The sequence below is a fragment of the Anomaloglossus baeobatrachus genome, chromosome 3 (genome assembly GCF_048569485.1).
Source record: "Anomaloglossus baeobatrachus isolate aAnoBae1 chromosome 3, aAnoBae1.hap1, whole genome shotgun sequence".
Taxonomy (NCBI): domain Eukaryota; kingdom Metazoa; phylum Chordata; class Amphibia; order Anura; family Aromobatidae; genus Anomaloglossus; species Anomaloglossus baeobatrachus.
This window is the reverse complement of record NC_134355.1, coordinates 641,491,931-641,517,878: the sequence shown is the minus strand read 5'-3', so window position 1 is coordinate 641,517,878 and position 25,948 is coordinate 641,491,931. Positions and strand designations below refer to the sequence as shown.

General features: G+C 43.8%; 1 protein-coding gene across 2 annotated transcripts in view; it reads left to right on the top strand.

Moving 5' to 3' along the window:
* HS1BP3 (HCLS1 binding protein 3) overlaps positions 1-25,948 on the top strand; it is a 141,075-nt gene that overhangs the window by 95,307 nt on the left and 19,820 nt on the right. For both annotated transcript variants that reach the window (XM_075341145.1, XM_075341146.1), the window contains exon 5: positions 15,149-15,318. In XM_075341145.1, coding sequence (XP_075197260.1) covers positions 15,149-15,318 — 170 coding nt within the window. The remainder of the gene's footprint in view (positions 1-15,148; positions 15,319-25,948) is intronic.

Sequence of the window (25,948 nt, the reverse complement as noted above, 5' to 3'; positions counted from 1 at the left end):
CCGTTCATATATCCAGGGTTTTTGACGTTTCTCTTCCACTTGAGATTTGGAAAAATGTTTGGTGTGAGAAAAAAAAAGTGTCACTTTTTTCAAGCAGCTTCAGATGGAAAACGATGCCAAATGGGCAGTCATAAGGCTTCAAAAAACACTTAAGACTCCAAAGATGCTTGAAAACATCCCAAAGAAAGAAGCGTTTCCTTAAACCGCTTCCGCTAGAAGGCTCATATTTTTATTTTTATCTAAAAGAAAAAAAAATTCTTTGTGCACCTATGCTTGAGTTTTGTGCACATATAGTTTTTCAAGGTGTTCTTAGATTAGAAACTAGCGTAAACCTGGCGGAAAACGCTCCAATTCCTCTTATAAGTCTCAATATGTAGTTTTTCTGCAAAAAAACTCCTGTGTGATTATTTTTCCTAGTCTGACTTTTGAATTTTTTCAGTAGATTTTTTTTTTTTCAGTGCAAAAAAAAAAAGCTGCTGAAGGTTATGTGCCCATGGTGCTTTTTTTCCCAGAACAAAAAAGCTGCTTTTTTTGTGCTTCTTTTCATGCTTTTTTCATGCTCTCATGCTTTTTTCATGCTTATTTTCACTATTCTTTTCATGCTTTTTTCATGTCTTCATGCTTTCTTGCCTTTTTTCTTCTTTTAATGCTTTTTTCATTCTTTTCTTTTTTTTTTAATTAAATTTTTATTACATTTTTCAAAGCATACAGAAAAAAAATAACATGGATGTGCTCCACTAGCATGTGAGCAATTAGCAGAAGACCGTGTATCAGGGTACACATCTTATTATCTATTACTGTAAGAAAGATAAGGACTATAACAAGACAAACATTATGATACTAGACAAGAAGACAAGGGGAAAGGAGGTAAAGAGACTGCAGGTGAGTATATAGGATTTCCGTAGAGACCATACTTTTTTTTTTTTTTTTTTCTTCATGTTTCTTTCATGCTTTCATGCTTTTTTCCATGCTTACTTTCATGCTTTTTTTTATGCTTGTTTTCATGCTTTTTTCATGCTTTTTTTTCATGCCTTCGTGCTTTTTTTTCTTTTCATGCTTTTTTTCCATGCTTCTTTTCATGCTTTGTTCATGCTACTTTTCATGCTTTCATGCTTTTTTTTCATGCCTTCGTGCTTTCATGCTTTTTTCATGCTTTTTTTTCAAGCTTCTTTTCATGCTTCTTTTCATGATTTTTTTTTTTTTTTTCATGCTTTCTTTTTCATGCTTTTGTCCATGCTTTCATGCTTTTTTCATGCTTTATGTATTGAGATAGGGGAAAAAAAAATGACATGTCGCTTCTTTTTTCAGCAACAAAAAAAAGCAAGGAAAAAAAGCACTGTGGGCACAGTGTCACGATTCTCATAGACTTTGCTGGAATGCATTTTCCTTGCTTTTTATCGGTTAAAGCATGAAAAAAAAAAGCATGAAAAAAGCCCTGTGGGCACAAGGCCAAAAGCATGAAAAGAAGCACAAAAAAGTAGCTTTTTTTTTGTGCTGAAAAAAAAAAAAAAAGTACTGTGGGCACATTTTACATTTGGGATCCTTGGGAAATATATCGATGATGTTTTTTTTTTTTTTTTTCTGTTCAATGGGGATTTGGAGAAACCAAGACAGAAAATATCCAATGCACGTAAAAGTTCACATGTATGGGGAGAAATTTTCATGTTGACATCTGGCAAATGTGAACATACCATGGCGACACATAAACCGAACAGTGGTATAGAGCAGAACAAATGTCATCAAAGACCCTAAAGTCGATCGTCCGACAACCAGCGTTTAATGTTTCTAATTTTGGACTCCCAGAAACATTTATGGAACAAATCTGACACTTTTATAAATAGCAAACATTTCCATTTCACAATCCATGGGATGTTTATGAGTCACTGCCAAGTTCTTGGTCAGATTTCACATTTCAATGAATAGTTTCACTCCACACTTAAGTCATAAAATCTTTGTAAAACTCGGTGTTGAAATATCCGAATTGTACCGATAAATAAGGATATGCAAGGGCGGAGGGAATAGGAATGATACCAGAACATCTGAAGGATTTGGTTACCCAACCGCTAACAGTGTACTTGTGTTTTGGCGGTGCTTTCGGAATGATTTGGAAGGATACAATACCCAAGAGTTTTTATTTGCACTGTACTCTTTCCCCCATTGTGTTTCCATGTCGCATGTTTTTTGGCAACACACAAAGGGTATAAACTTAGATAAATACACTGCGGAAACAAAATAAAGCAAGCTTTGCTGAAAGATTTTGGACTGCAGAAATCGCGACTGTTTTCGTATTTTCTATGATTCATGCTTGCCCCAGACAGACCAATGCATATCTTAAGGTCACCGAGGGGCGGCGACTGTACGGAGTTGGACCCACTGAACCGTGCACTGGACTCCCCCCGAAGGAGCAACCACCAGCGAACCCCTATACAAGGATTGTGCGCTGCTCCATACGGGAGACTTAAATGCACGACAGCCAGTGACCAGAGGAGACAGCCTTTACGGACGGATAAAGTCTCAATGTCCAGTGCAGGAGTGCACAGCTGTGACTACACAGAGGTGGAGGATGAGATGAGACTGCACTGTGGTGATGGTTCAGGCATGGCGGCACTCTGGAGAAGGCTTGAACATGACGGGAATGTGGTACTGGCTCAGATGTGGCGGTACTCTGGTGATGGGACAGACGTGACTGCACACAGGCAATGGTGGTGAGCAGGCTCTAGGGTGAGAGAGAGGTTAGCAACAGAAGTCTGGTAATAGGACTAAACACAGAAACATACAGCGACCTGAGAACTAGCAATGCACTATAGGCAATGTTGCTCAGGCATCTCCTGTCAGTGTAGGCAGACTTAAACACCTTTTAGGGTAACGGGTGACCTGTGGGATTACTTCTGGGTAATGGGACGCTGGCCTTTTAAGGCTAAGTGCACAGGTTTAGCACATAGGCTAAGGGGATACCATGAAGGCCTGCACGCAGCCAGGAAGCAGAGAGAGGCTGCGTCAGATCCTAGAGCAGGAAAAGGGAGCGAGGAAGCGCTGGGCAGGAGAGGAGAGCGGCGAGCCCGCCGAGGCCTGGGAGCGGGAGTGTGCCAGGATGCCATGCTGGGACTGGGCACAGAGCACATCGGGCCAGGAGACAGGTGAGGAGGAGGGCACCCCGTCTGGCAACCGGGAGCGGGTGCGTGCAAGGGATCTGGGCAGGAACCGGGCACTACAGCAGACCGTTAAACTACCTCGACTGTGTTATACAGTGTGTCTACCCATATCCTGTCCACCGCCATTAACTTGAGAACGGCGGCAGCTATAGGCATAGAAATGGTGTCTAGGTATAGTAAAGTAGCCATGCGCTACGCAATGAAATCACCTATAGCGCCACCTGGTGGAAAACAAGGGATGCCCTACAACTTTGTAATTCACTTTTTTTCCTCTATTTCGTTCCGTTTGAGATAAAAATGCTAACTCCGTTGTTTTCCACCAGGTGGCGCTATAGGTGGTTTCATTGCGTAGCACATGGCTACTTTACTATACCTAGACACCACTTCTATGCCTATAGCTGCCGCCATTCTCAGGTTAATGGCGGTGGACAGGATATGGGTGGACACACTGTATACAAGCAGATTGGAGGCAGTTTACTGGCCTGCCTGTCAAACTGTTTGAGCGTACAACGATTGTCATCAGCCGCAGATTAGCTCTTTGTATAGGACAATGAGCTGCCGAAAAGGATGATCTTTAAGACCGTTTAAAGAAAAAAAAATAATCGCACCCAGAAAACGAGAGTTTTGCTAGTTCGTCAGTTGATTGCCAGCCGTGTTAGATGGGCTCATGAACGAGTCTTCCCATATTTGTTCCCCCAATTGTTGGCTTATCTAATGGACTCTTAGAAACATTTGCCCAGGAGCAGCATATAATTGAATATTAAAAAATAAGCATTTTTTTCACCATTTTAAATGGACTCTGTCAGTACAGAATAACTGTTCAAAATTCGTCCAAGCGCTTGATGCATCATGGCGCGGCCAAACATTTCAGTGCACTTTCACATCTATCTAGTGTTCCATCCATCTCCGCCCTTCAGCTAGAGCTGTTAACCCCTTCAGCCCCCGGGCACTTTCCGTTTTTGCGTTTTTGTTTTTTGCTCCCCTTCTTCAGAGAGCCGCAACTTTTTTTTTTATTTTTCCGTCAATCTTGGGCTTGTTTTTTGCAGGACAAGTTGTACTTTTAAATGAAACCATAAGTTTTACCATATATTGTACTGGAAAACAGCAAAAAAATTCCAAATGTGGAAAAACTGCAAAAAAAAGTGTGATTGCACAATAGTTTTTGGGATGTTTTATTCACCGTGTTCACTATATGATAAAACTGAGGTATCTATGTGATGCCTCAGGTCGGTGCGAGTTTGTAGACACCAAACATGTATAGGTTTACTTGTATCTAAGGGGTTAAAAAAAATTTCACAAGTTTGTCCAATAAAAGTGGCGCACGTTTTGCGCCATTTTCCGAAACACGTAGCGTTCTCATTTTTCGGGATCTATGGCTCAATGACGGCTTATTTTTTGCGTCTCGAGCTAACATTTTTAATGGTACCATTTTTTCGCAGATGCTACATTTTGATCGCCTGTTATTGCATTTTGTGTAAAACATGTGGCGACCAAAAAACTTAATTTTGGCGTTTGGAATTTTTTTGCCACTACGCCGTATACTGATCAGAATAATTGATTTTATATTTTGATAGATCGGGCATTTCTGAACGCAGCGATACCAAATATGTGTACGGTATATTTATTTATTTTTTAACCCTTTAATTTTCAATGGGGTGAAAGGGGGGTGATTTGAACTTTTAGGGTTTTTTATTTTTTTAAAACTTTTTTTTTTTTTTAAATTTTACTTGTCCCCCTAGAAGGCTATAGCGATCAGCAATCCGATCGCTCTTATCTATCTGCTGATCACAGCTATACAGCTGTAAACAGCAGATACAGTCACTTCCTGTTTCCCTCTGCTCCGGGCCGAGGGAAAACGAAAGTGAAACATCATAGCTGCAGGCGTCATCACATGACCCTGTGCTACGATGGCAACCACCGAAAGTCACGTGATCACTCACGTGACTTCCGGTGGGGGCGGCGGTAAGTAAAAATCATGGCCGCGCGCATATAGATCTCGCTGCGAGATTTAAGGGGTTAAATGTTGCGAGTGGAAGCGATTCCACTCGCAACATGCAGGCACACATGTCAGCTGTTGAAAACAGCTGATGTGTGCCGACCGCCGCTGCCTGCCTGCGGCAGAGGGCGGGGCTTAACCTGACACGCTTCATGACGGATAGATCCCTCCAAGGTCGTGAAGGGGTTAATCAAAGGAGTGTGATGCAGTAAAAGGCAAAACAAGTAGGTTGGAAGGTTCACCTAAATGTTTTGCCTTGCCTAGGGGGCACCAAGTGTGTCACTGGTGACAGACAGTCATGTGGTTTCTCTGGCCATAGAAGGTCACAGTGTTTGGCTGCACAGAATGCTCCCTGACTTTCCATTGTTCCTCCTGTCAGTATTCATTGGTACAGGTAGCTTTCCTGCTGGGTTCATCTCTCCCCCCTTTTGGACCCAGCAGGAGTTCGCCTTCACAAAACGATTACCCATGGAGATTCTCCGCATTATCCTGTCCTTTCAAGGGCGACCAGCCTTCTTGGGGCACTTGAAAGAGTTTGTGATGTTGTAAAGATACAATATTCTCAAAATCACAGACTTCACAGAATAAAAGAAAAGAAAAAAAGAAGAGGACAACGGGGCGCCAAATCTAAGGGTACCTTCGCACTATAGCGACACAGCAGCGATCCCACCAGCGATCTGACCTGGTCAGGATCGCTGCTGCGTCGCTACATGGTCGCTGGTGAGCTGTCAAACAGGCAGATCTCACCAGCAACCAGTGACCAGCCCCCAGCCAGCAGCGACGTGCAAGCGACGCTGCATTTGCACGGAGCCAGCGTCTGGAAGCTGCGGACACTGGTAAATAAGGAAAACATCGGGTATGGTTACCCGATGTTTACCTTTAGTTACCAGCGCACACCGCTTAGCGTGTGCAGGGAGCAGGGAGCCGGCACTGGCAGCGTGAGAGCTGCGGAGGCTGGTAACGAAGGTAAATATCGGGTAACCACCTTGGTTTACCTTGGTTACAGCTTACCTCAGGCTGTCAGACGCCGACTCCTGCTCCCTGCACATTCAGGATTGTTGCTCTCTCGCTGTCACACACAGCGATGTGTGCTTATCAGCGGGAGAGCAACAATAAAAAAACGAACCAGGGCTGTGTGTAACGAGCAGCGATCTCACAGCAGGGGCCAGATCACTGCTCAGTGTCACACACAGCGAGATCGCTAATGAGGTCACAAAAACGTGACTCAGCAGCGATCTCGCTGTGTGTGAAGCACCCCTAAGTGTAGATGTATGTAAACACAGATTGCAATGATCGTACGAATTTTAGGCTATGTGCACACTAGAAAAAGGATTTTTCTTAAGAAATTTCTTAAGAAAATGTCTTGAGTGAAGGAATAGCGTACCTGCGTTAAAAAAACACACCAAAACGCACCTGCATTTTACCGCGATTTGGTGCGTTTTCGGTGCGTTTTTACCGCTGGTTGCTCCCTGCGTTATTGTGCCATTATCTATGGTAACTAACGCAGTTAGCTGCAGAAAAGAAGTGACATGCTCATTCTTTTTCTTAAGAAAATCTACAGAAAGAATTTTTTTAAGAAAAAAACGCAGTGTGCGCACAGCTAATTTTTTTGCCATAGGTTTTGCTGGGGAATGTCTGCAGAAAGGTACAAGAATTTCTCAAGAAATTTCTGCAGCAAAAACGCACCAAAAACGCAGGTAAAAAACGCAGTGTGTGAACACAGCCTTACACTCACCGTGCAGATTTCTTCTGTTTTCGCTAGTATGATCCGTGTAGTGGATCAACTCTTTTATTAATCCTCCAGTATGCAGCACGAATCCTCGGGAAAAACAATGAGAGTCCTGAACAGGTGCTCCCACGTGGGTAATGGAGTAAATAAAAAATCCCTTTCGGCGCTTCCGGAGGTCAAATGGGATATCAGTGCAAGTTTGCAAAAACTTCAAGAACAAGGGTTTATTAATGGGTTCAATAAAAATAAACGGACAACGTGTTTCAGCTAACAAAAGCCTTCATCAGGTATAGTTTCAGACCGCGTTGTCCGTTTTTTTTTTTTTTATTGAACCTATTAATAAACCCTTGTTCTTGAAGTTTTTGCAAACTTGCACTGATAATCCATTTATCCTCCGGAAGCGCCGAAAGGGATTTTTTTATTTACTCCAAAATCACAGACTTGGAATGACCAACTTCTCTTGCTATGGCTGATAGGGTCACCCCTTTGGCCTTCATCTGGTCAACCTTCTGCCGAAGGGTTTCAGTCACTTGGAACGGCACACCATTTTTTGAAAAAAATGTTTAAAAGAACTGAGAGTCCTCAGTGGTTGATACCTTTTTTAATGGCTAACTGAAAAGATGGTAATAATTGCAAGCTTTCCAGACTACTCAGGTCTCTTCATCAGGCTCAGTATAACACAAAATCTGGAGTCACATATTTATACACAACAGGACATAGAATGGGGCAGTAAAGAAGACAAGTTATGTGAAGCAGAACTATCAGTATGGCAAAGGGGCAATCAGTTGAGGCAGTAAATATTGCAGCAGTTCATAGAGAAGCAGTGTGAAAGTTTTTTTGACCTCAGATTGGGGTCTGGTCCAGAGTTGTGATGCCCCCAAATGCTCTGAGGAGCACATTTCTTAATTGATGTAAAAAGACATAAATCCATATTCATTCCTGCTCTGAATATGTCAAAGGTTTTCATTTTTGCAAAGTCAGTGAAAACTGGAAAGTTAGGCTGCCAGTTACATAGGGTTTGTCATATAATTAAGGAAATTAGCACCAGGTGCCAGATTAACACCAATGACTTGCAGGTATCTGAAAGTGTTCTCTAGTTTTGATCAGTATTCTTTTTAATTTATCTCATTTTTACATTTTTATTATGTGCTTTGGAATAAATTCAATATATGAAATAAGCTTTAAAATACTGCGAGTTTACTGTTAGGATATAATCACATCGGACTACACAATAACCGCAACATTTAGGAAATTGTGTGTTGTTCTCTAATTTTGATCTCCAGTGTATGTGTCTGCAGTATTTACACACGTTCCAAGGTAACGCATACCCATCCATCAGGATCTCTCCTGCCATTGGCTATCCCGAATAGATCATGGACGCATTTATCCATGGATTTCATTACTGACTTGCCTTTGTCTTCGGGAAAGACTGGTTTTGGTGGTTGTGGATAGGTTCAGTAAGATGACGCATTTCATTGCATTACCGCCACTTCCGAATGCCAATACTCTGGCTCATTTGTTCATTAATGAGATCCTGAAGCTTCATGGGGTTCCTTCTGATGTGGTCCAAGATTGGGGAAACCAGTTTGTTTCCAAATTTTGGAAAACATTTTGTGCTTGTCTGGGGGTGCAGTTGTCTTTTTCTTCTGCCTTCTATCCTCAGTCGAAATGTGCAAAAATCAAAATTTGTAAACTTACTTTAGGTGGTTTGTCTCCGACAACCAGGAGGATTGGGCATCTTATTTACTATTGGCCAAATTTGCTTTAAATAATCGTCATCTGGAGTCTACTGGCAAGTGTCTCTTCCTGGAAGTAACGATCCTAAAAGTTAATATAGACTGCTTAGTGAGCCATGCCACATGACTTAGGATAAAAGCCAAACCAGGTAATCTAGTTGCAGACATGTTTCGGGGTGTTTGCCCCTCCTCAGTGCCAAGTAACTTGATTTGGCTGTATGAGAGGCTTTTAAAACCAAACAAAACCCTGTTACCTTCTCTATACCCACTGATACAGTGACTCTCTGGTCCAGTGTTTTCCCAGTCTTGGTTTACAGACATCAGCATGTTACTACCTGCACAGCACTAGGGGCTTTTTTATCATCATCGGAGATCTTTAAAGCTGCTGTAAATGTACATACAATTCTCCACACTGCTGATGACCATGTATGGTCAATATTAGGAAGATACCGCAGCAGCTTCACCATCAAAACTTGGACAATGCCTTTTTAAATTATTGGTTCCCTTTTAGATTTTCTTCTGGACCATGTAAATAACAGAAATAATTCATAAAACTACTACTTACTCCTGGGCTGTGTAGTGTGGACCACCCCTCACATTTGTTACGTACGGTAGTGTTCCGGGTGACAGTCAATCATGGTTTCTAGCAATAGAAGGTCACAGTGTTTGGCTGCGCAAAATGCTCCTTGACTTTCTATTGTTCCTGCTGTCAGTGTTCATTGGAATAGGTAGCTTTCCTGCTGGATTTTCATCTCTCCCCCTTTTGAACCCAGCAGGAGCTCGCCTTCCACCCAGCTGCTGATCATCAGTATTCTCTTTGTATTTCTCTTCTTACCTGGTGATATTATTTAGAACTTTCTAGCTTTGCTTGCAAGCAGGTGGCTTGCTCTCATCTATAGTATTGCTGCTGAAGCTTTGCTGAACTTTTGCTTGAGTCATCTGTGGATAAGTAGTTCATGCTTTTTCCCCCTTGTGTCTTTCTGTAGCATATAGTGGGGTTGATTTAAGAGCTCATCCCACCTGTTCCCTATTTAGGGTCCAGCACTAGGGATACCTAGGGTCAGGTATCCGGCTCGGTGCATAACCTATCTAGGGTGGTGAGGGACCAGCATTAGGTTTTTCAGGGGTCACAATCTCTCCCTTCCCTAAACACAGGAGTCCCCTTCCCTTACCTTTCGACGCTCTCTTGGTACTTCACCGTACCTAGCGTGACACATACCGTAGAGAGGGACGGTCCAGACTACACCGGCAATCTACTGTGCAGCATTTCATTTCTCTTCCAGCTTTTCGGATGCTTCGGGTTACAAAAACCTTTTCAAAGCTTGTGACACTACGTCACAAATTTTGTTATATATTTTGATTCGCCAACTATTGTTTATAAAAAGTTATCTTTAACCTAAACCTACACAAATTATCATTTACGTCACCTTGGATTTAGTGCCAACGTTAAACATCAAGTGCAAACAAACGATAAAAATTTTACAATGGTTGCGTGAAAGAAGCCTGTAGCTTTTTGAGATTGCAGACAATCCGATCCCCCCCCCGAGCATGTGTGCCTGACGTGGAGGCGGTGAGGGTAGGCACATGTCTAAACACACTGCCCTGTCGGAATGTGTTATGATTCCACTCTTCCGCAGCCATCATCTGACAAGCACTTTTCCCCAGTTGCTAAGCTATGGAAACACTTCATTAGGACATTTCATTCCTTAGCAGGAAAAGTTCTTGACTAAAGTTTACTATTGAGTTCTAGCACTTGAAACTCCTTAATCAGGCCATTTATAGGAACAAGGACTGTTCTCCTGCTTTGTGTGTTGTTCTACCCTTAGGTATTGTTCTACTCCTGACGTCCTTCACATTGGCCTCCTGCAGCATAAAAGCAACCAGGTCATTTTCTGGGTTAAAAATGTTTCAAAAATGCAATATCCAGGAGCATAAACCTACAACAGTGTCTTGCATTACTGGGCCCAGCTTAGGTCGGCAGGCCTACACCACAGCCAGTAATTAGTAGAGATCACTGGGATTTTAAGATGTTCAAGGAAGGGCACAGTCAAAGGTTGAAGAGATGTGACTAGTAAACATTATTCCTCCAGATGTTTCCACACGATCCCATACTTACCTGCCTTGATAGAAGACACCGGAGTCACTTCCTCCGGTGCAGAGGAGCGCGGTGGAGCCAGGAGCAGGCAGCAGGAGGTGGGCGAGGCCTCCTGATCGAGGATCGGGCGGGGAACTCACCGATCGCTCCAACACTTGTTCTGCATTGAGGATGCAGTGCCAAAGCCATGGTACTATATCATCAATGCAGAATGACCGCAGCACATATGCAGCACAATAGTGACAAAGTTGTGCTGCGGTTTTCTGGGAACTCCTGCGGATATATCCGCAGGACTATTTCCCCGTAGGCACACAGCCTGAGTGAGCACTACCATTCTTGGGTCCTCTGTACTGGTAACAAGCAATTTGTTGCTAGGACTGGCTCAATTTGTTTACTGAATTTTTTGGAAGTTAATGGGGAATTCAAGCCCGCAATCAAATGAATGGCACCCGCCACTGAGACACCCTGTCCTGTCACCCTTTGTCTTGTGACACTCCTGAGTCGCTCCACTGCAGTGTTACCTAAGCAACCTGCCAGCACATCAATGGCACCTGCCGCCGCAACACCCCCTCAGCCCGCCGGCAAATAAATGGCGCTCACCACGACACCCCCGAGCCCACAGTATCGCTGACCCTCCTGAGCCTCAACACCCCCTCCTCTGAGCCTGTAGCATCACCCGCCTCCTGTGACCTTCCTGAGACGATCCACCACCGCTGCTCCCCCCTAGTGAGCATTAGGATTAAGGGTACTTTCACACTTGTGTTTTTTTTTCCTTCAGTCGCAATCCGCCGTTTTGGAAAACAGCGCAATCCGTTAACGGATTCCGCTGCTTCCCATAGACTTGTATGGATGACGCATTGTGAATGATTGCCCTGCGTTGCATCCGCCAGGTGACGCTGCGTTGCATCCACCGGGCGGAAAGAACGCAGCATGTAGCGTTTTTCTATGCTTCCCAGAGCGTCAAAAAAACGCAATGTGCTGGATTCCGTCGGCGTCCGTCATTTTTATAAAGGAAGCCTATGGTGGCAGAATCCGTCATTTCACATTCCTGTGACGGATCAATTTTTACACAACTGCGCATGCTCAGTTGAGTAAGTTGCTGAAAAAAAAGCTACAACGGATTCCGTTGTTTTGCAGGATCCGTCGACTCAGTTGTGCTATATATATATGTATGTGTGTGTATGTGTGTGTATATACCGTATATAATATATATTGTGTGTGTGTGTGTGTGTGTGTGTGTGTGTGTGTGTGTATATGTATGTGTGTATATATATATGTATATGTTTGTATGTGTGTGTATATATGTGTGTGTGTGTGTGTGTGTGTGTGTGTGTGTGTGTATGTGTAATATATATATATTATATACACCGTATTTTTCGGATGTTGGGGGGTGCGTCTTATGGTCTGAATATAGGGCTGCGGTGGAGCGGGTCATCAGAGGCAGGAGCAGGCTGTAGCAGCGTCTGCCGTGACCACATGGACCCGCTCATTTAATATGCACGCCCATCCTCCCGCCCATCATCCCTCAGCGCTGAAGCCGGCACGGACAGGTGGGCGGGGTGACGGGCGAGGGATAAACAGCCGGCCCGCATGATCACCCCTGGCAACTGCAGCCTGGAGTGATCATGTGCGGCTGTATTCCCTGCCCCCCGTGCATCATCATCAGTGCGGGGGGCAGTGAATTAGTACACATTACTCACCGTTCCACTGCAGCACCGCGATCTCCTCCTGTCTCCTCCGGTCAGCTGATTTGTGTGGAGACTAGCGGCACGCACAGCGATGACGTCATCACTGTGCGCACGTGTCCACACGCAGCCGCCGGCATAGACCAGAGGATCGCGATGCTGCAGGGGAACGAGGACGGCTCCACACAGCGGCGCTGCCGCTGACACAGACGGTAAGAGGCGCGGTGCTGCAGGGAGTGAGGTAAGGTGAGGTGAGTATGAACAATTATTTTTTTTTATGTGCCACAGGATGCGGCCATATACCAAGATGATGGCATATAGCAGGATAGGGGTATATTATGAGCAGGCTGGGGAGTATATGAGCAGGACGGGGAGTATATGAGCAGGACGGGGAGTATATGAGCAGGACGGGGAGTATATGAGCAGGACGGGGAGTATATGAGCAGGACGGGGAGTATATGAGCAGGACGGGGAGTATATGAGCAGGACGGGGAGTATATGAGCAGGACGGGGAGTATATGAGCAGGATATTACCCCATAACCGTGTCGGCAGAAGATCCTCGCCCCATAACAGTGTGTCATGACCACATTTTTTGCTTAAAATGTTATTTTCCTATTTTCCACCTCTAAAACCAGGGTGCGTCTTATGGTCCGCTGCGTCTTATAGTCCGAAATACTGTGTGTGTGTGTGTGTGTGTATATATATATGCATCCAGTACGTCCGTCACACAACACAATGTGACGGATGCCGCACAACGCAAGTGTGAAACCAGACTAAGACGCACTAGGATTATGACTGACCCTCATTTTAACGTTAAAGATTATTTTTCCTATTTTTTCCTCCTCTAAATTTGGGGTGCGTCTTATAATCCAGGGCGTCTTATAAAAACGAAAAATATGGTATGTTAAAATCCACTTAAAAGGTTCTAAAATAGCTGAAGAAGTCATACTTCCCCTATTAATCTACCGACAGTCTATTCCTAAAACTCCCTAGGCCGCTCGCCAATGTCTACTTCTTGAACACTATAGCTCCTGACACGGACATATTGCTGCTACAGTTAATGACTGTCCCCAGTGATCACAGTCTGTGCCTGTTAGTAGAGTCTTGGAGCTGGGGCACAAATGAACTGCAGGGGTGGGGATCGATAGGCAGGGGAGTATGATTGATTTTTTTTTTTTTCCATATTTTTACACAATTTCAAAATAATTTTGCCTGTAACTATCGACAAATATATTGAATATTGTAATAAAAGAATGTGTTTTTTACTTTGTCATAAAGCCGTTTACCACAATGCAATATTACGACCTCTAACTACTTAAAATCCTCTTACTTAGCAGGAGGCAAGCATTACGCTTAGTTAGTAAAAACTAAATTAAAATTAGATTATAGGTAGGACAACTCTGCATTATAATAATGTGCATATTAATCTGGTATAAGACCACAGTATGAGCGTTTACATTAATCCCCTCTTCTCAAATCTATCTGTTCCCTCTGTGCATACTAAACAGGCTCGAAAGTCTGTGCTGATTCATTTCATAATATCTTTATTTGGGTTTGACCTTCCTTCAGGATTTTTACATAATAAGCTGTTGAATGGTTTCCAATTCTTGTAAAAAAGTCTGTGTCTTCCCTTCCGTTCACTCATAGAGAAATCATGTGTGTCCTGCTCGCCCCACTCGTAGAGATAGCCTGCTAGTTCTGCCTCCCCTCCCATTGTTAAATTAAGCCTTAATACTGATTGCCCCACCCAGTCAAACAGCCTGAGAGTCCTGATTTTCCATCCCACTCAGAAAAGGTTTGCAAGTCCTTCTCCTTCTCCCATCTTATAGAGGGAGCCTAGGAGTCCTGCTTGCTCCACCTTCTCATAAAAAAGCTTGTAAGTGCATCTACTTCCTCCTGATTACAGACAGTGACTGAGAGATTTTGTTCTCCCTCCTACTCGCGAAAGAGAGCTTGTGAGTCCTTCTCCTTCCTCCCACTTAAAGAGCATTCCTGAGAGTTCTGCTTGTCCCTCCAACTAGTGAAAAAACAGCTTCTGAGTCCTTTTCCTGTCTCCCACTTAAATAGCGAGAGGGTGAGAGTCCCTGGTTCTCTCTCGCTCTTTCTCGCACTCTCTCTCTTTCTTTGCCTGAGAGTCCTGCTTGGTCCACCCGCTCATAAAAAGCTTGAGTTCTTCTCCTTCCTCCCACTTACAGAGAGCTTGAAAGTCTAGAGAGAGATTGAAAGTCCTGCCTGTCCCTCCCACTCATAAAAGAACGCTTGAGTCCTTCTCCCTTCTCCCCCTCCACTTAAAGAGCCTGAGAGTCCTGCCTGTCCCTCCCACTAAGTAAAAAGAAAAAAAGCTTGTGAGTCCTTTTCTTGTCTCCCACTTCCAGAGAGAGACAGAGTCCCTGATTCTCCCTCTCTCCTCTTATAAACTGAGGCTGAGAGCCCTGCTTGCTCCACCCTCTCATAAAAAAGCTTGAGTCCTTCTCCTTACTCCCACCTAGAGAGCCTGAGTCCTGTTTCCCTCACCCAATCAGAGAGAGCTTGTCAGTTCTTTTCCCTCCTCCTATGTAGAGAGCCTGAGAGTCCTGCTTTCCACCCACTCATAGAGAAAGCTTGAAAGTCCTGTTTCTCCTTTCCCCTCATAGAGAAAGTTTGAGTCCTTCTCCCCCCCCCCCCCACTTATAGAGTACTGTATATGTAGTGCTGTGTATCGTTGTATTTGAACATGAATAAATAAATGTCACGTCATTTTCTGTCATGTGTCAGGGAAAAAAGAATAAAGAAGAAATTCATTGCTAAGAAAACTGAAGAGCCCAAATTACCACCCAAGGTTGCGTTAGCTCTTTTTGACGATGAGGTTGATCCAGATGCAGAATTGTTTAAAGCCGGTGCAAATAATACAGCCAAAAGCAAGAAAACCTATAAGGTGTCAGACGGTGAGTAAAGTAGAAACCTGATGATAAAAATTCATCAAAAAATAAAGATTAAAATGTTTAGTTTCTGTATATTTTTTAAGTGTCATGTTGGCTGGGTTCCTCATTGCTTCTTTAAAGACCCGTGTCTCGGACTTTTTTGCTGGTCGAGATTTAGCTTTAAGGTTCAGTGGGTTTTTATTTTGTTCCTTTTTTCTAACATTTCTCCCCACTCCTTTTTTTTTTTTTTTTTTATCTTCCAATATGGAAGCTGATTTTTCTACTCCTTGGGCATGAACCAAAGAAATTGGCTGATTAGGTAACATTTCCTTTCGAAATGGATTATTATTAATGTCGCTCTCTGATTTAATACACTGTTATTGGGGGAGTGCAGGTGCGATTAAACAAAAGGGTGCTTTACACGCTGCGACATTCGCTAAAGATATACCGTTGGGGGTCACGTCGTTAGTGACGCACATCCGGCGTCATTAGCGACATTGCAACATGTGACACCAAGGAGCAACGATCGCAAAAATGTCAAAAATCGTTGACACGTCGCTCCTTTTCATAATATCGTTGGTGGTGCATGCCGCTGGTTGTTCGTCGTTCCGGCGGCATCACACATCGCTATGTGTGACACCGCAGGAACGACGAACATCTCCCTACCTGCGTCCACCGGCAATGAGGAAGGAAGGAGGTGGGCGGCATGTTCCGCTCCCTCATCTCCGCCCCTCCTCTGCTATTGGACGGCTGCTGTGTGACGCCACACGAACCACCCCCTTAGAAAGGGGGCAGTTTGCCAGCCACAGCGACGTCGCAGGGAAGGTAAGTCCGTGTGACGGGTGTAAGCGATGTTGTGCGCCACGGGTAGCGATTTGCCCGTGACGCACAATCGACGGGGGGGGGGGGCGGGGAACGCTCGCTAGCGATATCTATACCGATTATCGCAGCGTGTAAAGTGGCCTAAATTTAGAACCTGACAGCAAAGATGGGGCTGCAGCTGTATATTGCCCAGGCCAAAAGACTACTACTCCAGCAGGATACAGCTAAACCTCCACTAGGGGGAGGCATCACAGGTTCAGGAGGAGCAAATCTCACACACATGCTTCCAAAACATGGAGGAGGCGATTGCTGGATGGTAAAACTGCACACTGATGGCTTGCATAGAGCATTGTTCACACTAGCCGATGCACAGTCACAAACCCGCAGCCGATTAGGTGACGCCCATACTATTAGATCAGGCGGGCTGCCAAGCCATTCCCCATCTGTATACCAAACAGGGACAGGAACTCTACTATGCAAGGCCTAACAGAAAGGGGCCTGGCTGTATCCTGTACAAAAGAAATTAGGTTTTTTGTTAGCGTTCTGGCCATAAGACGGAAGCCTACAACAGAAGCCTACAATCTTATGGCCATAACGCTAACAAAAAACCTCATATGTTTCTGTACAGGATACATCCAGGCCCCTTTTTGTTAGGCCTTGCTATTAGTTCCTGTCCCTGTATGATGCACAGTTGGGAAACTACTTGGCAGTCCGCCTGATCTAATAGTATGGCCGTCACCTAATAGACTGCAAGTTTGTGCCTGTCCATCTGTAAGTGTGAGCAGCGCTCTATGCAAGCCATCAGTGTGCAGTTTTACCATCCAGCAATCACCTCCTCCATATTTGGAAGTGAGTGTGATTTGCTCCTCCTGCACCTGTGATGCCTCCACTTACTGGGGGTTTAGCTGTATCCTGCTGGAGTAGTAGTCTTTTGGCTTGGGCAATATACAGCTGCAGTTCTATCTTTGCTGTAAGTAATGTTATTTATTCCTCTTTTTTGCTTTTTTTTTTTTTTTTTTTTTTTTTTTTTTTTTTTAAATTTAGAACCGGACATTAAAAAATAATTATGGTCTTGGTTGATTTCTGCTTTTCATCTTTTACTTTGAAGACCTTTTTCTCTGATGTGTCTCCTTGTGGAGCTCCGTTTCGGGTTCAGTGGACGTCTTCCAGTGGAGATTCCTTACTTCTTTCCCTCCTCGTTCTCCCTTTGATCCCCTCACCTTCCTTTCCAAATCCAACCTGACCTTTTTAAGTCTTTCAGAAATTAGATGGTTGATATTTCGTTCTGAAAATAATAAAATCGATCCATGAACTTTTCATAAAGTCTGATAAAATGGTGCCTTTCGAGATGCAACTACACAAAGGTGTCCTACTATTCCGATCACTCAACTTTGGGATTTTATTTTGTAGAGCTTTTATTCTCATTTCAGTTTTATTGAATGCCCTTTCAGTCTCATCAACATTTTTGTGAGTACCTGGACCATCTGGGTTTCTTAGCCCACAGGCCACTGCTAATGTAAACTTCTGGCTTGTCTCATTCTTCTTCCTTTCTCTAATCTCAGTGACAAATTAGAAGATCGGTAAAAGTTAATGCACACGAACCAATAGGGAAAACGATCCCTTATTCCCATATTCCCGCCCCTATAAGAGGTAGAACAATTCTAATAACGCACTTTCCTTTTCTTACCTCTGACCTTTCCGTGTGATAAACTATGAAAAATAATTTCCTTTCTGCATTTACAACTTCCTACTCTACTCCAGACGACGGGTGGGGGTTAGACATTTCGTGTCTCATAGTTCACTAGTAGAGAACATGTAATCCCACATGTCATAACATAGATGATATAATGAGCCTCTCAATGGGTTTGCCGTCCGCCTGTATGGGACGCACCACGCAGATTGGGAAAACACCAGGAGAATTATGTCTCCTCCACACATTAGAAAGTTTTATATAAATACTTTAGGGTTGCGTGTGTTTTCTTGTAGGAATTCTCGATTTCTTTACGGTCAACCAAAGCAAAATCAAAACAGAAATGTTCTACCGGAATGTCTGTTTAATAACAGTACATACTGCGTAATATCATTGAGTAAAGGGCTGCACTGAAAACAAACTATCTAATTAGCAAGTAGCGTTTATCCATACATTGAATGAGCGTTTAGTTGTTTACCGTGTATTTTGATGTCAAGGTAGACATTACATACTGTAGCATCACTGTTCCTTCAGGGACGCCGACTCCTTCACCCTCGCTGCTGAGCTTGGGCTGCGTCTTCCCACGGCCGTCCACGTGAGCTCCTGCATCCTCCTCCTCATGAGTTCTGTGCAGCCCAGGTTTCCCCCTGGGAGTGTGCTTAGGGCATGCGCATACACACCTGCCCTCCTCTTAAAGGATCAGAGCGCCATTTCCCGGAAGTGACTCTCAGCCTATGGCTGAGAGGAACTAGGTGTTTTAAGGCATCCTCCCACTAGAAGGGGTTCCTGCACAATGCCATTAGTTAGTCTTTTGGCTACTAGCTAGTTATCATCTTCCATAGTTTGTGTCCAACACCTGTACATGTGCCTGCCTTCCCATACATATCTACCCTGCCATGCCCACCATACTTGTTCATACCCAATTTCCTGTCTGCCTAAGCCATCTCACCTGTACCTGCCTGCTCCAGTGTCCGCCCCTGAGTCGTCTTCTGTCCTTGAGTTCGCTGCCAAAGTATCGGTCACTGGCCTGGGAGTTGTACTTGGCATCTGCCTTGCGGCAGGTGCTTAATTAAGCCCATCCCACTAACGGATAAGCCCGGGTCAGCCCTGTGGTCCAGTGTGTCTGCTCCCGCTTGCTGCCTCATCACCAACAGCGGTAAGCATTACACATACAGTGGGGAAAAAAAGTATTTAGTCAGCCACCAATTGTGCAAGTTCTCCCACTTCAAAAGATGAGAGGACTGTAATTGACATCATGGGTAGACTAGTACTATGAGAGAAAAATGAGAAAACAAATCCGGAAAATCACCTTATTAAAATTATGGTGGAAAATAAGTATTTGGTCAACAACAAAAGTTCATCTCAATATTTTGTATATTATATATCTTTTGTTGGCAATGACAGAGGTGAAACGTTTTCTCAAAGTCTTCACAAGGTTGGCACACACTGTTGGTGATATGTTTGCCCATTCCTCCATGCAGATCTCCTCTAGAGCAGTGATGTTTTGGGTCTGTCGCTGGGCAGCACTAACTTTCAACTCCTTCCAAAGGTTTTGTATGGGGTTGATATCTGGAGACTGGCTAGATCACTCCAGCACCTTCATATGCTTCTTACGAAGGCACTCCTTAATTGCCCTGGCGGTGTGCTTGGGATCATCATCATGCTGAAAGACCCAGCCACGTTTTTATCTTCAATGCCCTTGCTGATGGAAGGAGGTTTGCACTCAAAATCTCACGATTCAGGGCCCCATTCATTCTTTCATGTACACGGATCAGTCGTCCTGGTCCCTTTGCAGAGAAACAGCCCCAAAGCATGATGTTGCCACCCCCATGTTTCACAGTAGGTATGGTGTCCTTTTGGATGCAACTCAGCATTCTGTCTCCTCCTCCAAACACGACCAGTTGTGTTTCTACCAAACAGTTTTACTTTGGTTTCATCAGACCATATGATATTCTCCCAATACTCTTCTGGATAATCCAAATGCTCTCTAGCAAACTTCAGATGGGCCCGGACATGTACTGGTTTAAGCAGAGGAACATGCCTGGCACTGCAGGATCTGAGTCCCTGGTGGCGTAGTGTGTTACTGATGGTAGCTTTTGTTACTGGGTTGCCAGCTCTATGCAGGTCATTCACTAGGTTTCCCCGTGTGGTTCTGAGATTTTTGCTCACCATTCTTGTGATCATATTGATCCCACGGGGTAAGATCTTGCGTGGAGCTCCAGATCGAGGGAGATTATCAGTGGTCTTGTATGTCTTCCATTTTCTTATCGTTGCTCCCACAGTTGATTTAATCACACCAAGCTGATTGCCTATTGCAGATTCAGTTTTCCCAGCCTGGTGCAGGGCTACAGTTTTGTTTCTGGTGTCCTTCGACAGCTCTTTGGTCTTCACCATAGTGGAGTTCGGAGTGTGACTGTTTGAGCTTGTGGACAGGTGTCTTTTATACTGTTAACAAGTTCAAACAAGTGCCATTACTACAGGTAATGAGTGGAGGACAGAGGAGCCTCTTAAGAAGTTACAGGTCTGCGAGAGCCAGAAATCTTGCATGTTTTTAGGTGACTAAATACTTATTTTCCACCATAATTTTCAAAAAACATCTTGCCAAATCAGACAAGGTGATTTTCTGTATTTGGTTTCTCATTTTGTGTCTCATAGTTGAGGTCACCTATGATGTCAATTACAGGCTGACCTCATCTTTTAAGAGGGAGAACTTTCACAATTGGTGGCTGACTAAATACTTTTTTTTTCCCCGCTGCAAGTTCATCTCACACGGTTCCTTTAACACCAGGTCATCAGATTAAGGCCGGGTTCAGCGAAAGGCTTGCATTTTGAGGCCAGTTACCTGAACAGCTCCATGCACTCATTGTGTTGATAATAGGTGTTGGAAGTGCCCATTGTAAACTAGGTCAGATTGGTGCATGTTGCAATTTTTTTCTACTCGGTCCTTACGCCTAATCTGGAAAATGGCTCATCTGTACTTGTACGTGTATTATTGTTGGTTCATGTGCTTTCCAGTACACATATGGACAGCACACTGAACAAAGCACAATCAAATAAGCAAGGACATAATGTATTAATTTTTAGTTAAAGAAGTTAGCTACTTCCTGTATTGCGGGGCAATCATCAGGAGTTTCTGTGCCCTATACAGCCAAGGCATCTAGACCCCTGCCAATCTTTTCCACCTTAGCTGATATGACAAAATAAAGTGGTGGAAAGAGCTAGAATGAGACATGGAAAAATAGAATGGGAGCTGCTGTTTGTTTAATGGAACACAGGACAAATTACACCTATAGAGCGGCGCCAGACATTTATACTGCTGGGGGCCAGTGTTCTAATTCTTCTTAACTTTTATTCACGATTATAACTAAACAGATCAATCTAAAATATCAGCATAAAGAGCAACCTAACACTAAAGCGGGCTTTACACGCAGCAACCTCACTAGCGATGTCGCTGGTGAAAGCACCCGCCCCCGTCGGTTGTGCATCACGGGCAAATCGCTGCCCGTGGCGCACAACATCGCTTACACCCGTCACACAGACTTACCTGCCTAGCGACGTCGCTGTGGCTGGCGAACTGCCTCCTTTCTAAGGGGGCAGTTTGTGTGGCGTCACACAGCAGCCGTCCAATAGAAGCGGAGGGACGGAGATGAGCGGGCGGAATATCCAGCCCACCTCCTTCGTTCCTCATTGCGGGCAGCTGCAGGTATGATGTAGTTCCTCGTTCCTGCGATGTCACACATAGCGATGTGTGCTGCCGCAGGAACAACGAACAGCCTGCGTCCTGCAACAGCAACGATATTCGGGAAAGGAACGATGTGTCAACGATCAACGATTAGGTAAGTAATTTTGATCGTTAACGGTCGTTCCTGCATTTCACACGCAACAACGTCGCTATCGGGGCCGGATGTGCGTCATGAATTCCGTGACCCCCAACGACATCTCGTTAGCGATGTCGCTGCCTGTGAAGCCTGCTTAATTCATGTATCCAGCCACGGACCAGATACTAAAACAAGTGGACAAAGGTCCTACATCATTAACAGGTTGGTATTTCCCTACTCTGCCTATAAAAAGCTAATAGCCTCCCCAACATGTTTCACCATGTCTGGCTTCATCAAGGGGCTGAGGCTATAACCATTATTACCTCTAGTTGCCCTTTGGGCAAATTGTGTTTGCATTAATAACCCTATGCTGATTAAGGGTATAGACTGAGGTTCAGTGTTTGTAGTGTTCTAATTCTTGACTTGGATGTGCCCCTAATGAAGCCAATCGGGCGAATACTAAGTCAGCCATGAGATCTAAGGATGTTTTTATATACTTTTTACTACCGGTTTTCTGTGAATATAATACAAGTGTGTAGTAAAGCTAAGTTATAATGGTATTTCACTAGTATTTTTTTTTGGGGGGGGGAGGGGTTTCCAGCATCTGCTATATTATAAAACTAAGAAGGAATACTCCCACTTGATTTGAGAAACCTAGCTATCAATTCAAATTATCACTGCGATTTAATATGTTTTTTATTGACTTATTGTTGTTATTTGGCTTTCTCAATTTTATTTTGTTTAGTATTAACTAGTTTTTTAATCATGTCCCTATATCTGCATAATCATAAAAAAGATCAACAGAGCATGCGCCACATGCAAATGATCAGAATGGCGTCGTGGAGGTGGTAAATTAAGCTTGCCCAGTCTTGAAATATGTCCTTCGGCATTGATAGATGTCCCACAGGCCAGGATAGGTCATTACGGTCCAACTGTGATGGAATCGAGCACATATTCAGAGAATCCAGGACTACTGACCGTGGCTACTTTTTGCACTGCGCATGCGCTGGATGCTGCCAGGAGCCAACTACATTCAGACATTTATGATCTTACAACGGAGTGAAATCAGACGAGTGTTTCAGTATTAAAAAATTTAAAAATGAAATATTTTATTATTTCTTGCTATAAACAGAAACGTTAATAGAAAGATCAAATCGTGTGGCTCCATTTATGGGGATGAACTGTTCTTATAAAAGTGTGATCATCACAGCCTGTAATTGGAAACCCAATGTTATCAAGTGTTTCTGATGTTTTCTGGCAACCAAAAAAAAATTAAACGTATTATTGGAACGAGGCGAGATGTGTAAATAGTTTAGTTTCTGGTTTCTAGCGAACTATTATCTGAAGAGTGGTGTTCAGTGTCAGAGACCTGTCAGACCTCCGCCCCCTGCAATGTATTATTGGCGTCACTACAGCCTTATGTAAGCAACTACACTCCTGCCAAAATCAGGGCCAAGCATTATGGAAATAGGAAAAAGATCTGCTAATTTGACTGTACCTAGATGTTTTTTGAAGGCAAATGGTACAAATTCTATTGTGGTGCATCTGGTTATAGCCCTAATTAGTATGTGGCTCACTGGGAATGTGGGCTGAGTTTAATGTTGAGGGCATGGCTTAGCTGTAAATGGGGCATTGCTTAAAGCACACCAATCACCAGGATTTTCCTATATAACCTAAAGCCAGTGCTATACTGCCACTATCAGGCTGATTCTATACATACCTTTAGGTGTCAGCTCGGATGTATAGGTTTTGAAACACAAGCAAGTAAAGTTTGTAAAATCAGCAACTTTTTGAATACCAGCAGCTGCCAAACAGATAGCTGGGGTGGGTTTTCAGTGATTCTTGCCATCCCCCAAATGTCCGTCCTTCCCCTGTTATTTATGCTAATTCTATTAAATTTGTTTTACTAACTGATTAGAAGGACCTATGCTGATGTCATACCCATGTGACCAGAAGGGGCAGGGCCTCAGTCAATAGAAAAATAATGTTGCTTCCTGGTATCAGCTATGTTGGCTGAGACCCCGCCCCTTCTGATCACATGGGTATGACATCAGCATAGGTCCTTCTAGTCAGTTACTGAAATAATTCTATAATAGAATTAGCATAAATACCAGGGAGGATGGATGGAGACGGCAATCACTATGAATACCCCACCCCAGCTATCAGCAGCTGCTGTTATTCAAAAAGCTGCTCATTTTACAAACTTTACTTGCTTGCGTTTCAAACCTATATATCCGAGCTGACAACTAAAGGTATGTATAGAATCAGCCTGATAGTGCTAGTATAGCACTGGCTTTAGGTTATATAGGAAAAACTTGGTGATTGGTGCGCTTTAAGATGCATTATTGTGCGGCAACCTCTTGCTACAAAAAATTGGGTTAGAAGTAAGAAAAAAGAGTGTCTCAGTTCACCTTTTGTGTATAGAATCCGGTTCTAAATCTGCTGCTCGGATGCCTGGGCAGGGCAGAAGTTACACACAACAACAAAGAAATTCCAGCCTGGAAGGACAGGACTAAATAGACTTGTCTCATAAAATTTCACATTTATTTTTCATATTACAAAATGCCAAATGGTCAGACTGATAAAACCAAAAATAGGGGGATGGGAGAAAAAACAACCAACGCGTTTCAGCCTACACCTTAATCATGGTCATACATTATGGTATGACCATGATTAAGGCATAGGCCGAATTATCAGTCTTGTTGGTCTGGTTTTTCCAGCCCTGGAATCTCTTCTTTGTTGTATAGAAGTAAGAAGTGGTGTATATTCAGTCTACAGATGCACCATACTGGTTGTCCATATTGAGACACCGAGATAAATTTGGTCCATTTCCCGACAGTCATTTCTAAGTTGAGGCTGTCTATGTATTGGCTAGGTTTAATAAAGCTCTCCGAAAAGTCAATATCCTCAGGCGTTGTCCAAACCCATAACATCATTTACATGGTCATTGTCTGGTATAAAGAGTAAAGGCTGCTTTACACGTTGCAATTTCGCATACGATATCGTATGCGATCGTAACAACCCCCATCGTATGTGTGGCACGTTCAATTTTGTTGAATGTGCCGCACAAACGATTAACCCCCATCACACGTACTTACCCGTCTATATGACCTCGATGTGGGCCGCGAACGTCCACTTCCTGGAGTGGGAGGGGCGTTCGGCGTCACATCGACGTCACGCGGCAGCCGGCCAATAGACGCGGAGGGGCGGAGATGAGCGGGACGTAAACATCCCGCCCACCTCCTTCCTTCCGCGTTACCAGCCGGGAGCCGCAGGACGTAGGTAAGATCTGTTCATCGTTCCCGGGGTGTCACACACTGCGATGTGCGCTACCCCGGGTATGATGAACAACCTGACGTTCAATTCACGAGGAATGAACGATGTGCGTGCGCTGAACATTTTACTGTTCATTCGCAATCGCACGTACTTGTTACACACTACAATGTAACTTACGATGCTGGATTTGCGTCACTTACGACGTGATCCCGCCGACACATCGTAAGATACATTGCAGCGTGTAAAGCGGGCTTTATACCTTTACCATTCTTCTACCTCTCCTTTCATGATCTCCCACCGGTCTCTTTTCTCTGATGTGTCTGTTTTTGCAGCTGCAACTTCAGAGCTTGGTCCATGTGATGCTGCTCCTTCATTTTCTCTTGTCCCAATGCTCTTCTGTCTCCTTACACTGACATGGTTGTGCAAGCTAAGGTTTCCCTAAGCAAATTTACTCAGAGGTAGTCTTAAAAAAATAGAGCTACCTGTATATTTAAAATACTGTTGTGCTTTGGCCATGATAAATATAATGTTGCACCACTCAATACATAAGGTAATACAGATTCAATATCCACTCAGGACCAGAGTTGCATGTCCTGGCACTCTGTTAAGGGGTCTCTTAAGATAGATGTCTCCATTCAAACCACCATAGATTGGCGTCCGCCCCTCCCAATACACAGTATCTAAAATCATCATGCTCCAGCGCTCCATCTATAGGACACAGACTGTCATATGGTAAATCAGTGAGGACTGATTTATTAGGTCTAATATATTTTAGTCACATACATATAAAATTACTATACTAATGTTCCTTGCCTGACCCAGGGTTTCGCCCTTCCGGCTTTGTCCAGGGGATATGGGTCTGCACTAGAGTACATAATACAGCTCTTTTAATATCATTTAAAAGCCAATAAAACAAAACGTCTCCTGTATCCTGCTCAACCCAGGTTTTCGCCATTCCAGCTTTGTCCATTGTATATGGTCACATACTCGAGTACATAAAACAGATTTAAGAACATTTAGAACTTCTTGAAACTGCACCCTACACATA